The 16,194-nt window shown below is 20.6% G+C and overlaps 2 protein-coding genes across 2 annotated transcripts; one reads left to right on the plus strand and one right to left on the minus strand.

The window, feature by feature from the left end:
- Nucleotides 1-613: 613 nt before the first annotated feature.
- On the plus strand, nucleotides 614-2,851 carry PBANKA_0801500 (conserved Plasmodium protein, unknown function; the record flags this gene model as incomplete). Its single annotated transcript, XM_034564160.1, has 1 exon — nucleotides 614-2,851. The coding sequence occupies one exon, from the start codon at nucleotides 614-616 to the stop codon at nucleotides 2,849-2,851; it is 2,238 nt and encodes a 745-aa protein (XP_034420985.1).
- Nucleotides 2,852-3,725: 874 nt separating this feature from the next.
- Nucleotides 3,726-15,656, minus strand: PBANKA_0801600 (conserved Plasmodium protein, unknown function; the record flags this gene model as incomplete). Its single annotated transcript, XM_034564161.1, has 1 exon — nucleotides 3,726-15,656. The coding sequence occupies one exon, from the start codon at nucleotides 15,654-15,656 to the stop codon at nucleotides 3,726-3,728; it is 11,931 nt and encodes a 3,976-aa protein (XP_034420986.1).
- Between the last annotated feature and the right edge of the window lie 538 nt (nucleotides 15,657-16,194).

The following is a 16,194-nucleotide window of genomic DNA, read 5'->3' on the forward strand; positions in this document are numbered from 1 at the left end:
CTCGTAAGATGTGTGTATGTGTCTTTGTTTTGAAAACGCGATAAAATTTTTTGCACATATAGATAAACATAATTATATATACACATAATGCATTCCTTTGTCATATATATATTTTATCATTTTCTTCCCTATTTTTTCTTATCTTTTTTCAATTGGATATGATAAAATAGCTATAATTAACCAAATACTATTTCACATAGCATATTATTCATAAGGAAAAAATTTTAATATAATATTGAAATGGAATATCATTAAGAAAATGATATTAATATTATAAAATATGTATATATATAGCAGAATATAATAGGGGACGTATTAGTTGTTATTTCACTCGTCCTATTATTTGTCATTTCGAAAAATTTATATAAAATGTGTCGAAAAATGTAACAAAAGAAAAGGTTTAGATAATATTATCGAGACAACCCTGTATCTATTATATATACCTCTTTTACACACCAAAACATACATTTTATTAATTTATAAATAAATATATTACGATATATATATATATATATATATCACATCCTTGGATAACAGCATTATACTATTTTTTATATTTTTTCTTAACAGTTATATAATTTATTTTTATAAAAAATCAAGGTCCAACTAAAAAATGCTACTAAAAAAAAATAAAGACACAAATCTCAAAGAAAAAACAAAAAATATCCATAATAACATAAGTGATAATAAAATGGATAAGTATCAAAAATTATTGGAGAATGATTCGGATGATTGCGATATTAAATATTTAGGCGAGAAAGAATATGAAATCGAGAAAATATCTCGGAGAATATATGAAGAAAATAGTAAAATAAAAAAAATTAATTTACATCACAAAATAATAAAAGACGAATTAGAAAAAAAAAAATTAATTGATCAATCTGATAATAAAAAAAAAAACTCATTAGATCATTATAAAAAAATTACTGTTAAATTACAAAATAATATTAACAATATTGAAGAATATACAAATAATATTACAAATGATATAAACATATTAAAAAGTGCTATAGACGATGAAAGGAACGAAAGAATTATTTATAACAACAATATGAAAATATTAATTAATGAATATAATACTTTAAAAAAAAACATCAGGAATTTAACAATACAAGAAAAGGAGCAGGCTATCCAAAATGAAAAATTAAAAACTGAATTAGCTGAATTGAATAAAGAAAAAGACATCATGGAAAAAAAACATAGAGAAAATTTTAAAACATTACAACAAAAATTAAAGGAACAAAAAATTTTATCCTCAGAACAAAAATTACATGAATTAATAAAAATGAAGCAAAGTTATAAAGACAAGAAATATAATAAAATTATAGACGAAACAAATACATCATATAAAAAAAAAGAAAAGCAAGGTAACACAAACAATGAAAATATTGTTAATAACAATCATCTAATTGAAGACTATGAAAGTGAAAAGAAACAAAAATTAAATCAAAAAATTATATTGCTAAAAAAATTGTGCTTAAGGATATTATTTATAAATGAATACCAAAAAGAGAATATAAACAAATTAGAAACAAATATAGAAAATATGAATAATGCAATTAATTCCATAAATTCGTTAAGTGCTAAAAATGGAGATTTCGATCATATTATAATAAACTTAAATGCATCAAAAGAAAAAAATTATAGTCTTATATCCAGAATTAATCTTTTAAATTATGAAACAAATGTACTAATAAAATTAAATAAAAAAATGAAAGAAAAATTTAAGAATATTAATGTCCAAAATGATGAAATTATTCATTTGAAAAATAAAATTACTAATAAAATGAACGACAAAATAAATACTATTAAAACTTCATTAATTAATAACCAAGAAACTTGTAAGCTAAAAAAAAAATGCTTCTATGAGTGTGTCTCATATTTAAAATTATTATATGACTTTATTAAAAAATATGAAAATAATAATAATAAATTAAATTTAAGAGCCCAAATTATAAATAAAGACAAAATTTTTCATTTTAATTATATACATAAATACAATGAAGAAATATTAGTTGATGAAAATCATCTAAATGATTTCTTGATATTTATTGAAAGATATATATATGCTTTGAATTTTTATCTTCCTATGCCTTTTAATTATAAAACATTTATTTATCAAAATCCAAATTTTAACAATACACATTTTAATTATATAGATATCCAATTAGATACAACCAATATAAAACAACCTGAATTTATTTCTACAAATACTCTCAATACACAAAATGATCTCATAACAAGCACACAAATTCCACAAACACATTATGAAGTAATAGATAGTAAAGATGATATAAAAAATAACGACAGTATAAATTATAATGTTGATAATACAAATGATCCATCGGTGGATCAACTAAGTAATATTGATTTCAATATCAAACAGGAAAATAAGGAAACAAAAAATGAAAATATCGCAAATGAAAGTTCAGAAACTGACGAGAAAAAAATCTCAGCCTTGAACGAAACAGATAATATTATTAAGAAATCAGATGTAGCTATAGAAGAAGCAAAAGAAGATGTAATTATAGAAGAGAAAATGGAGGATACCAATTTAGAGAACAAACAAAATAATATAAATATAGAGATTGAAAAAATGGACGATGATAATTTAAAAAACGAACACGAAAATACAAAATCGATGACAGAAAAAAAAAAACACAATGGAAAATTAGAAAGTAGCATAACAAGAGAAAACAACCAAAGTGAACAAATAAATGATATTATAATTAATGAAGTAAAAGAAAATTATTTATTGAATCATTTCAATTCTCGTAATATTGAATATGATAAACTAAAAGAAGAATTACCAAAGGAGCTTCTAACTAACGAAAGTGAATCTTTGAAATGAAAAAATATATAACATAAACACATAAATATAGCGCAGTATAAAATTCAGTTTTATTTTATTAATAAAGCAACTATATCTACGTAATATTCATTACAATTGAGAATTCCTCGTCTAAATCGTTTACCAAATTTATCTACATACATATTAATATATAGTACCCCCATTTTATTTACTTTTCTACATTTATTTTATAATTCATAACATCATATAATAATTATACTAATATAATTTGTTCCCCATTTTGTTAACATTTTTAAGTTATCTATCAAAAATAATATATATATAGGCATAAAGAAAAAATTAGCATATTAAATATGCGCGGTACAGTAAAAATAAACCTCATAATTGCAATGTTTATATATATGACAATAAATTACCCCTAAAAGTTATATCAATAATAATAATGGATTATATTTATACTGCTATTCGTATGCATATACAATGCAACCTCGCTATTTATTTATTCATTCATTTTTTTATTACTATTCGTTTAAAATGCGTTAAATAAAAAGTTTTTATTTTTCAAAATGTTTAATTTGAGTTTTCGTGTTTTTTAAATCTTTAAAATTATGAAATTATAACATCGTAATGAAATGCTTCTAATAATTGATGAACAAATAATAAGTGTATATATGTAAGGACTCAAAATAAAAAACAAGCATATAATATTATGTATATATGAAAAATCGACAAAAAAGGTTGTATTCAGAAAAAAATGTCAAATCAATGAATTTTATTTTTGATTTTAACTATGTTTCTCTCCTTTTTTAGTACCATCATTTTGGCTACAATTTCAAATAATTAATTACTAAAAATTGACTCATAAAAGCTTCAAAAATTTAAGAGAAAATGCTTTCTTCATATTTAATATATCTTAAAAAATTTGCTTTAGTATTGATTCTAATGGATCCTTTTTAATAATATTATAAAGCTCAAATATGTATAAATATATCTTTGGTCGATTATCAACATTAATAAAATGATACATAGTAATTAGCTTATTTAAAAAGATATAATAAAAATGTTTGTTATTTTTAAAACAATTTTTATGTATCATTTGTAATACGCATAATATGATTTTTCTGTATAAAAAATAATTGGAATATTGTGGAATTTTATTATACGTTTCTTTTAATAATTTTGTATGAATTTTAACATAAAATGTTTCAATTGTTCTACTTCTACCATGTATGTTTTTTTCTTGCCCTTCATATTCCCCTTGTTTGAATTGCTCAATATCAAAATCGGTACTATATTTTTTCATTTTTGGGGAATTAAATGAATTAAAATAATTGAGGATTATACAAATGTTTTCAAAAAATAAAATAAATTCGTTCACAATTAAACTTATATCATTGTTCATAAAAGATTTGTCTACAATTACTTTTGTTGATATTGAATTTTGAAATATATTATCATTTGATATTGCTGTGTCATATAAACTAGTACAAATGTTAAAAACCATATTAAATAAAAGATAAATATATTTAATAAACCTTTTAGAAATTTTTACATAATTGCTAATAGTTTTTTTCAAGTATATATTTTTTCTTCCAATATATTTCTTTTTTCCACTAATAAAAATAAACAAATTATAATATTCTGTATGATATAAATTAAAGAATGTGTAATATAAACTTCTATTCAATCTTCTTATAATTTTTAGTATTTCTGAAAATAAATTTAAATTCGAATTCCTCAAACTGATATTTTTTTTATGTATTAAAAAAATCCCTCGAATTTTTAATGATATGCACCTATGAAAATTATTATACCAAAAATTCCATATCTCAAATTTTTTATTATTATTTTCATTTTTTTTATATATTAAATTATATCCATTTTTTAGTATAAATTTTTCGATTTTTCCCCTTTCTTCTTTTAATAAACTATTTGCAAAAATATGCGAGTAATCTACACTAGGATAAAACAAATTAGACACTATATTATTGGTCAGTAATGATAAGTATAACAATATACATGATGTTTTTCCATAGTTTTCTTTAAACACATATCCTAGCATATGCCATTTTTTAATTATGTCATCTAAATATTGCAACATAGATAAATCGCTGCCATTCATATATTCATTGTTATATATATCACTTTCGTCGTCAGTGATAATGTTTCTATTTCTATAGACACTAACAGTTTCACTACTGCTATTATTATTGTCACTACATATTTTCTCATCGTTGTTGGTGTTTCTCAAATTGGGATATTCAATGTCTCCTTCTTTGTTCTCATTGCAGCTGTTTTCTGTTTTTTCCTTATCATTCTTTATTTCATCAGAATTTTTTTCTTCAAAAATTTGCATGTCATTCTCAATAAACTTCAACTGATTTATTAAATAAAGCGGCATAGATAATTTGACGGTGATTTTTTTAAAATTTTTTAAATTCTTATAAATAAAATTAACATAAAATGTTTCATTTTTATTCGTTAAATCATAAAAGTTTAAAATTGGAAAAATAAAAGAGGAAGGATAATTTAATGAATTTTCTTCGTGAAAAAGCTTTTTATGCATTAATGAATTAATCCATAAAAAAATATTGTTTTTGGTAATTAATTTTATAACGAAATTATTTTTAACATAATATTGAACACCAATATTATTCATATTAGTATTATCATAATTTTTTTTTTCATCGTTTTCATTAAAATTATCATTATTCATGTATATTATATTTTTATTTTCAGTACATTCATCTTCTTCATTACCATCACAATTTTTCTTATCGTCTATCACATGTGAGTTGTTATTATTTTCATTTCCATCATAATACAGGTTATCTTCTAATTGACCCTTCTGATTTCCATTGCATGATTCAGTACAATTAATATCATCATGTTTCATATAAACTACATTGATTACATTAGTTGATGCAATAAGCAATATTAGAAAGTTTTTTAATAAATTATAATTTAAATAATTATTAAAAAACATAGACATATAAATTTCAAAAATTTGTTTTTTATTTAAAATACTGTAAATACATTTTACTGCATTTTTGTGACTTTCTTCAATATGTTGCAATTTATCTAAAACTGGTTTATCCACATTTTCTTCTTCATCATTCATTTTATCCTCTATTTCCTCATCGTTATCATCTTCGTCATTTTCAAAATTATGAATCATCCTATTACCAATATTAGAAGTTACAAAAAAACTTTTGTCAACATGATTATTATTTTTATTTTCTGTATAATTTCCTCTTCTATTATTATTTGCATACTCATCTTCATAATTGTTATTTCTTTCGCTATAATATTCATTGTTATTTTCATTATGAAAGTTTTGATTCTGAGATTCTTCCACATCGCATTCCTGTGCATCTTTATATTCATTTTCATCTGTTATATTATATCCTATTGAATACAACGACTGAACCGAGATAATGAAAAAATTTATAAATTTTAGTGATACTAGATTTTCATTTGTAAACATTTTGTCTAAATAAGCATAAAAAAAATAAACCGAAAAAGTTTTATTTATAATTAGATGCTTCAATGTTGCTTGAATATTCGACCGATTGTACAAATCATTTAATAAAAATATGGAGTAAGATGATATACAAGGATTTATATAATACGAATTTTGATCTACTGAATATTTTAATTTTTTCATGAAAAAATATAGATAAAATAACTCTTTAAATGGAATTACAAAAACTTTTTTCTTTTTTCCTATTCCAGGACTAATATTTTCATTGTTGTTGTTATTTATACGTGAAATACTATTCTCCATAAAATCGTTATATATACCATTACTTTCGTCCGTATTGTTATAATTTTTGCTTCTAAATGAATTTAATTTTTTTTTTATTTTGTAAAGAAAAAATGAGTTTTCTATAAGTTGGTAAAAAATTGATAACCCTTTTAAACTTATAATTCTAACAATAATATCATTACTACTTAAACAGCATATTAATATTTTCAATGCATGTATAGAAAAATTTTTAATCCATTTTCCAAAAAAATCTATATCGTCTAAAAGATATTGATTTAATAATCTTTTATAATTTCTTTTAAAATGATTTTTTCCAATTTTTTTTCCATATAACAAATCATCATTATTGTCAACTATACAAAATGAGTTAATTTTGTTAATTATGTTGTTTTCTTTACTTTGTTTTTTATTATTTTTAGTATCATTTTTTTTATCGCCATCCATGTTGATGTCATCGTTTTCGCCGTCATTGTTTTCCATTTTATCCACCTCTTCGTTTTTAGAATTATAAAATACATTTGACGTTTCATCATTTTTAGTTTTTTCATTAATATCATCGAAATATTCTTGAGCATTTATAAAAGTGTCAAAATTGCTGTATATATTATTATCATAAGGGCAATTTAAAAATATAGTTGTTCGAATAGTTTTACCATAGTAAATCATATTTTTTATATGATTTTTCTCATTTTCATTGAATAAATTAAAAATTCGATATGATTTGTGTATCTTATGAACCTTCTTAAATTTTATACAAAATTTACAATTCATACTATATTTTTCACCTTTTTTTAAATGATGAAAATGCTCTTTTTCCTCGTCATAAGATATTAATTTTTTATTTTTTGGAAATAAACCACTGTGATTTTGCTCGTTCATTAGCTCATTCTTATTATTGTAAGAATTTTCAAAGTTTTCTTCGTCATTTAATTGTGCATTTTTACTATAACTATAATAAGAAGTATTATTGTATCCTTTATTTTCTTCCTTTTCATTATTGTCATAATCAATATAAAAATTAATATCTGGATATTTCTTTATATAGTTTTTAATCTTTCTATTAGTTTCTTGCATATATAATAGATCATAATTTAAAAAAATATTATCATAACTATTTGTCGTATATAAAATCCTAAAATGGTAGAAGAAAACCCTTAATTTTTCTGCCATTAAAATAAAACAAAAAATTAATTTACTAACTATTAAACAAAGCAAAAATAAATAATCATATATATTGTCTTTTAATTTATCATTCTGTGATAAAAGATAAACTTCTTTTTTAATGTAATCATTTTGATATATTATAGAATACAAATTTTTAATAGCTAAATTTTTTAAATAATTTTCAATTTTCCCCAATTCAATTTCATTATCCTCATCATTTGTATTGTCTGCATATTTATTCTCATTGTTGTCATTATAGTTATCATAGTCATAGCTCTCTAAATTATTGGATGTGTCGATTTTATTTATATTATTTTGCAAATCATTATAATCATAATTTTCTTCATCTTTTGATCCATTAATATTATAATTTTCATTCAAAGATTGATTTTTCATATTTTTATAAAATGTAAAATATGTTTCATTATTTCCTAATTCGTTACGTATATTTTCATTCACAAAAAAAAAGGTACATGTTTGATATAACATTTTTGGATTCATATTTAGCCAATTATGATTATTATCATTATCTAAATTAAAATCCTTAAATTTTAAAACTTCATCCATTAGCTTATTGTCAAGCATATTTTTAATAGTAATTGATTTTAAAAAATAAGATAAATCGACAAAAAATATATTTCTTATACAAATGTCTACACCTCCTAATGTGTAATTATACAATTTTTTAAGTTCATTAAATATATTTTTATTTAAGGTTTTTAAATATATATTTTGTTTTTCTGTTTTATTTTTACATAAACTATACCATTCTTCATAAAATATTTTTATTAATTTTAAAATGTAAATTAAAATTTTTTCATCGTTTTTTTTTTTCTTCTTTTTGTATTCATCTATTTGGGATAAAATTATTTTTTCTATACCCTCATCTTTAAAAAATGATTCAATCATATTTAACAAATTCAAATCTCTTAATTTCATATACTTAAATAGTAGGAAATATATGTTAAATGATATATAATTCATATTTCCTTTGTGTTTTACTATATTATTCATATCACAATCACAAAAAGTATATATGTATTCTTTCATAATATCTGTGTAATATAAATCCTTTATATTATTCCTTTTAAAAATATTCGAAATATTAACTAATAAAGAATTAAAACGTTTATCTATCACATTTTCAATATGAAATTTGTTCTTATTTTTATTAATCAAGTTTAATAATAGCATTAGCATGATATGAAAATCATTTGTCTTACCTTTTAAATCCACATCAACAAACTCGTTGATTCTTGGATTTTGTTCATTATTTACATCGTCAAATTTATATGATTTGTCATTTTCCCCGATGTTACTATTCGATCCATTTTTCTTAAATTGCTTGAAATATTTTATATACATAAAAAAAACTACTCTATTATACGATTTAAAAATATGTTTATTCTTCTTAGCATTATTTTCAAAAAAATATTCATAAAAATAAAGAAAAACAACTTTGCATATTCTTCGTATTATATTTTTATTATATTTATTGAACATAGTTACTCGATTTTCCATTTTCAATAAATTCCCCAGAAAATTTAATATAGATATGGCTACAAAAAGACAATTCTTATTTCTCATCCTTTTCGTATTTAATAAAAGGAAGTCAATTTTCTTTTTATTGCTTACATTTTTATATGAATATATAATTTTATTTAAACATATTTCTCCAAATTCGTTTGTAAATGTATTTTTTTTCAGTTTTAAAACTTTTTTATATGTGATTTTTTCCAAAATTCTAATATGTGTTTTATCGAAAAATTCACACTCATTATAATTTTTCATAAAATATAAGATATACATAATAATATAATTTTCTTTACTTATATTTACATTTTCTTCGTCCTTTAATGTTTCGATTCCAAAATGCATCATATAATTATAAATTATACAACTTTTTATTTCTCTTTCTATATCTTTATAATTTAAAAAATATATTTTATCATTTTTTATTTTTTTAATAATTAAATTATTTTTAGCAGCATCCATATTATTATTTTTGTTGTTGTCGTCCAAATTATTTGATAAAATAAAGATTGTAACATTCTTAATTAAATCATAATTTAATAATAAGTCATTATATGAATAGATTTTATTAATATATAAATTCCATAAATTTTTTGCTGCAATTTTAGTAGTTACATTTATTCCTTTATTTTTTATGATATTATTAATTAGTAATGATGTATTACTAATCATATTTTCACTAATATTCTTCAAATGACTTTGCATAATATTTTCATTGGTCATATAATAAAGAAAAAATGAAAGGGCTTCCTCTACAATAAATTGATATGGCTTATCTATTTGCTCGAAATCATTGAATTTTTCTGAGCTTGTAATTTTATCATTTTGCTTTGATGCATCTTCAATGTTATTTTTTACTTTATCACAGAAATAAGGATTCATAATTAATTTATTTATAAAACATTCCTTTGTTTGCAATTTTTTTAATAAAAAAAAAACCATGTTGCATATTTTTTTTTTAAAAAGAACGTTTTTTCTGTTTATATCATGCCTTACTATTGCATTAATTAAAAATGTTAAATTATCAACTAGCACATTTATATGTTTTTCCTTTTTTAATTTACAGAAATATACATTTTTATATATATAACATAAATTAAGGTAAATAAAATTTTCATATACGTCTCTATTTTTGTTTCCCACATTCTCCAATAAGCTCAATAAATTTTTAAACAATTCATTTTTGAAAATATTCAAAAAATATATAAACATTTTTTTATTCAGCTTGTTAATTTTTTCAATAAATTGGTTAGAATGAAAATTATTTTTATTTAAATTTTTACGATTCATAATCATATTTTCTACCTCTATATATTCCCAATTTCTTTTCATTAATAAGCTAAATCTTCTATTTATGTTCATACAAATGTTAAGATATATCTTTAGTATATAATTTATATTTTTTATTAAATGTATAGCGATATCTATATTTATATGATCTACTTCATTATTTTTTATATATATATAATTAATATAATAATAATTAATTAAAATGTTTGTTATATTACATATCTTATAAAACACTACCTCTTCATCCATTTCGTTTTCGTTTTCATTTTCTTCATTACATTTTGAACCAAATGTAAATATATTTTTTTCGTTTAAATAGGCTTTTAACACATTTTTGCATTTGCTAAGAACTTCTCCTAATTCTCTGCTAGTGTTACAATCTATGTTATTTCCTTTATCGTTTTTTAATAAATCCTCTTTATTATTCATTAAATATTGTTCATTATTCTTTGCTTCTAAATTTATCTTCATTGTGCATATTTTCTCAATTTTCGATTTATATTTAGTTGTATCATTGTTTTTATTTAATTTTATTTCTTTTAAAAATAATTTTATACTTTTTTGAAATTTCAAAAAAATTTGAAACGTTTCATCGTATTCTTTCATTTCTTGTTTATAAGGAAAGTATATATTTTCATTATTATTATTTTTTATTTTGTTATTTTCATCTTTTTTATTTTTTTCTACCAAATCGTCACTGTTTGGTTGGTTACAATTTTCGTGCGAAGTATTATTCTTATTAGTATTTGTCTGTAAACCTTTATCAGGATTTGAATTTGTAAAACTATTCTTTCCCTTTTTACTAATAGTAAAAAACAGTTCACTCAAACATTTTTTATTTTTTAATTTATTTTTTAATTTTAAATATATATATGGATTAAACAAAATAATATATTTAACAAAATTTACATAATTTTTATACAATTGTACAACGTCATTGACAGTATATTCATATAGGTTGGTATTATTCTTATTATTTGCTCCTTCCTTTTCTGAATTATTATCATTAAAAACCTTTAATATTGATATGCCATTACATAGAGATTTTATGTTATTTGTAAAAAAATAATCAACAATTAAACCAAAAACAGATGAATTTTCATAATTTGTTATTCTACGCTTTTTGGCGGTGTAGTTTATTATATTTTCTTCTGTGCATTTTTTTGACCTTTCATTTTTGTAATAAACTTCCAACTGTATTATTTTTGTATTAAACAAATTAAAAATTCTTAAAAATAATGAAATAACAATAAGAAACTCTCTTGAATTATTTATACTTCTTAAAAAATTTAGAAATATAAGTAAAACATCCAAGTGTTCGTTATCAAAATATTTTGTTTTTTTTAAAATTTTGTATACAAGAATTTCCATAAAATTATAATACTTTTCATAAATACTATAAGTTTTACTATTGTTTTTTATTGCCTCATTTTTTTCCACTATGACTTTATTTTTATAATATATAAAAATGTGGAATAAAGAGTTAACTAAATTGTAACTTTCAATAGTGAAATAACGTTTTTCTATAAATAATTTTAAAAATATTTTATAAATATTATCATTAATTTTTGAAAATAATGTAAAATTATTTATTTCAATAATTGTTTTTTTATTGTATAATTCATGTATTAGCTTCTTCTTCAGCTCACATTCATCAAATAAATTTATAAAATTCCTTAAAACTATAAAATAAAATATGTTTGAATTTTTATTATTTATATATACATTATTTATAAAATAATGTAAATTTAGCAAGTTTTCATTTTTTTCTTTTTTTTTATCTAATTTATACATTAACATCATGTTAGTTTTATCCTCTATGTTGAAAACATAATTATCCGAATCGTTACCACTTGAATATTCCTCTTCAAATTTTGTTTTTTTCTTGCTATTGATATTATTTTTTTCATCTTTCTTTATCCCTCTATTATTGTTATCATTACTTGCTAGTATATTTCCATTTTCATGAGTTTCTACATTATTAATACTGTTTGACAAGCACATATTTATATATGCAATGTCTAATAAATAATATGGGCTAACGATGTTGTAAAATATTATTGATAAATCCAACTTTATGCTTTTGAGTAAAATTTCATTATTTATTCCTTTCGGAATGTTTATATAAGATTGAAGAGATAAAAGAAACAAGGAAATGCATTTATATATTTCAAATATATAATATAAATAGGACATTATAGAATAATTAAAATAATAATGTCTCTCTTTTTTCACAACAAATTTTAATAAATATTTTGTAATTTGCATAGGTATAAAAAAAAATAATAATTCTTCTAATTTTTTTTTATAATTTATTTCGTTTTCTTCACTATAAATATAATCATTTTCTTCTTTCATATTTTGAATTAAAATATCTTCATTATTTATTATTTCATTGTTATTATATATATATATTTTTTTTTTTTTCTTATACAATTCTACAACAATTTTTAAATTTACAACTTGTTTACATAACACTAAAAAATATGTCTTATGAACAATTTCATCTTTAATTCTTTTATATATATATTTATACTGATATTTTTGTTTGCAAATTTTATCAGTTTTATTTTTATCTATTTTATTTTCAAAATCTATGTTATTATTTTCATTTTGTTCTCCATTTTTTGGTTGCTTTCTTTTTAATTGATTATTTTCAATTATCGTTGCTTCGTCTTCAATATTATCGCCTTCTATGCTCACTCTTCTTTTCTTGTTTTTATTACTTGGCGTCAAGTTGTGCTCCTCATCGTTGTTTATCCCATCATATCCATTCTCTGTTTTCTCATAATTAAACGAGCATATGCTCCTCCCGATGTTTATATCAGTTACATCACAATTTGCTATCCTGTTAAACAATTTATCAAATGCTACATTTCTTTCATGTTTTTTTATACACATATCACAATTTGACTTTTTTTTATAGATGAAAAATATTTTATTTAATTCGATATATAAATTAAGAAATATAAATATATATGCGTTCCCAGAAATTAAAATTTTATATAATCTGCTACTATTATAATACATATTAATAAAATGCTTATGCTTTTCTAATGTTCTTACAATTACATAATGGTTAAGAAAATATTTTACATTTAAATCAGTTAAAAGGGAAAAAAATTTATCATTCATCGTTTTTTTATTATTATGAGGTTTTCCGATTTTAAGATTATTATTATTTGTTGATGTACTACTTTTCAATATTTTGACGTTTTCTTCTTCTTTCAAATTAGGGCTAATGACAAATAATTGATGTATTCCTGTGGAACAACTTTTCACATACAATTCTATAATTTTAAATATCATACAAATCTGACGAATTTCCTTTTTATCAGTTAATAATAAAAAGTTATTATTTATTTGCTCAAATTTATTTCTTTTAACATTTTTAGCAAAATTTATTATAGCATCATTATAATTATTATCTGTTTGCATATATTGTTTTCTATTGAAATTTATAACTAAAATGTAACTCCTTTTTGATTTTTCAATATTTTCTTCCATTATTTCATCAAAATTATTGTGTAATTGATTATCCGTTTCTTTATATGACTCTTTTGACAATTTTAAAAGAAATATAACTTTATCATTAAACTTGTTTTTTTTATATATGTGGGAAAATTCATTATGCTTCAAAACTTCATTTAAAATAAAAGTAACTGTTTCTTTCATCTCGATCTGAATATTATTTAAGAAATTATTTTGTAATTTCATAATAACTAGAAATATGTTAATATATTTATAATGCTCACCTTTCTTTAGTATTTCGTATGTGCATAACAAAATATAATGTTTCACCACATCAATGCTATTTCTATATATTTCATATATTTCATTACATAATTGTTCAAAATGTTTATGTAAATAATGATTTTTTCCAATAAATAAATAACAATATAAAAAATAAATTAATATAGTTACTCTCATTATTTCAAAGTCTGATCCACTTTCAATTAAATCACGAATATTATCATTATTATTTCCTTTGATCTTCTTTAACTTTTTTTTTATTTTTTTTATTTTTTTTATTTTCTTCTCTACATTTATTATTTCTTCTTTAAAAATTTTGCTTTCTCCATTTTTTTTTCTTATTAATAATTCACCATAAAAATCACAATTTTCCGATATTTGATTAACATTTTTATTCGTTTGGTATTTCAAATTTTTTAGTGCTAAATGTTTATATAAAAAAATTAATTCTTTTTCAAAACTATAATTGCATATTAATATTTCATCTTTATTGTTGATATGATTTGAAACATTTTTTTTCTTTTTTCTATCATTTTCATCAATTTTATTATTTACAACACTTGATTCATCACTTTTTTCTTTAATATCCATTATGTCGCTTCCGTTGTATAATTCATTTTTGCCATCCATGTCACTTTCATTGTCTATATTTTCTTCTTCCATGCTATCAAATATGTTGTCATTATTTTTTACATTTGAAAAATCTTCCAAATTTTCTCTTATTTTAATCAAGCTTAACAACAAAGGGGATCTTAAAAAAATTTCATTAAATCTTTTATGATATAATAAAAAATAAAAAATACAATTTAATATATATATTGCATTATAGGAAATATTAGCTAATGCAATAACTTCAACAAACTTCAAATTTTCACACAATAACATTCCAATCCTTGAAAATTCATGAGATTCTTCAAATATGCCATTTTTTATATATGTCTCTATATTTCCATCCTTTTCAAAAAATTTAGATACTTTTATTTTTCCATTATCGAATTCATTTTTATCCTTCGTATATATGTTACCTCCCCCAAACAATTTTCGAAATACCCAATTTAATGTATAAAAAATTATTTCAATAAACTCTAAATCAACATCTTGTATTATTTTTGAAGACTTCGCATTTTCTACTTCATGACATAATAAAAAATATATTACACGAAAATAATTATTTTCAATCAATAATCTAACATAATTATTATATTCATCGTCTGATATAGAGTCATTATTTATTATAAACAAACATAATGTTCTTATTCCTTTGTTTATGCTTTTATCTTTATTGTTATTTAATAGGGAACATATTTCGATCACCTCATCCTTTGCCCTCTTCATTTTATTAAATTTTACTTTTTTTTTCAACCCCTTCCTAATTGTTCACATAAATCTATATACAATACCAATTCGTATATATTATTTTCAATCTCATAATTGCATGGTATTATAACCAAATCATAAAGTTTTATACAATTCAAATAGCTATTTTTAGTTCCTTGAATCAGTCTCCATACATTATATATACATACACTAAGTGAATATAATGCAAATATATATACAACTGAAAATGCGTGATAAACGCAAAGTGATAGCAAATCTATAATGAAATAAAAATGAATTACAGACTTGTAGGTAATTTTATTGAACAAATGTAAAAAAATATAAAATTGGTAAATCAACAAAATATTCTCAAATATTTCAGGGTTTAATCTGTATTACAAAGATTCTTTTTTTACTTCCTCAAGGAGTTTTCTTTGTTTCTTTTATAAACCATAAAATTACTTCAAAATTTATGAATATATATGTATGTATACATATATCATATCTATGAAGTAATGAATTTTTTATAGGAAGTTAATTAATACCTTTGCTAGCA

The sequence above is a fragment of the Plasmodium berghei genome, assembly GCF_900002375.2.
Source record: "Plasmodium berghei ANKA genome assembly, chromosome: 8".
NCBI classification, from domain to species: domain Eukaryota; phylum Apicomplexa; class Aconoidasida; order Haemosporida; family Plasmodiidae; genus Plasmodium; species Plasmodium berghei.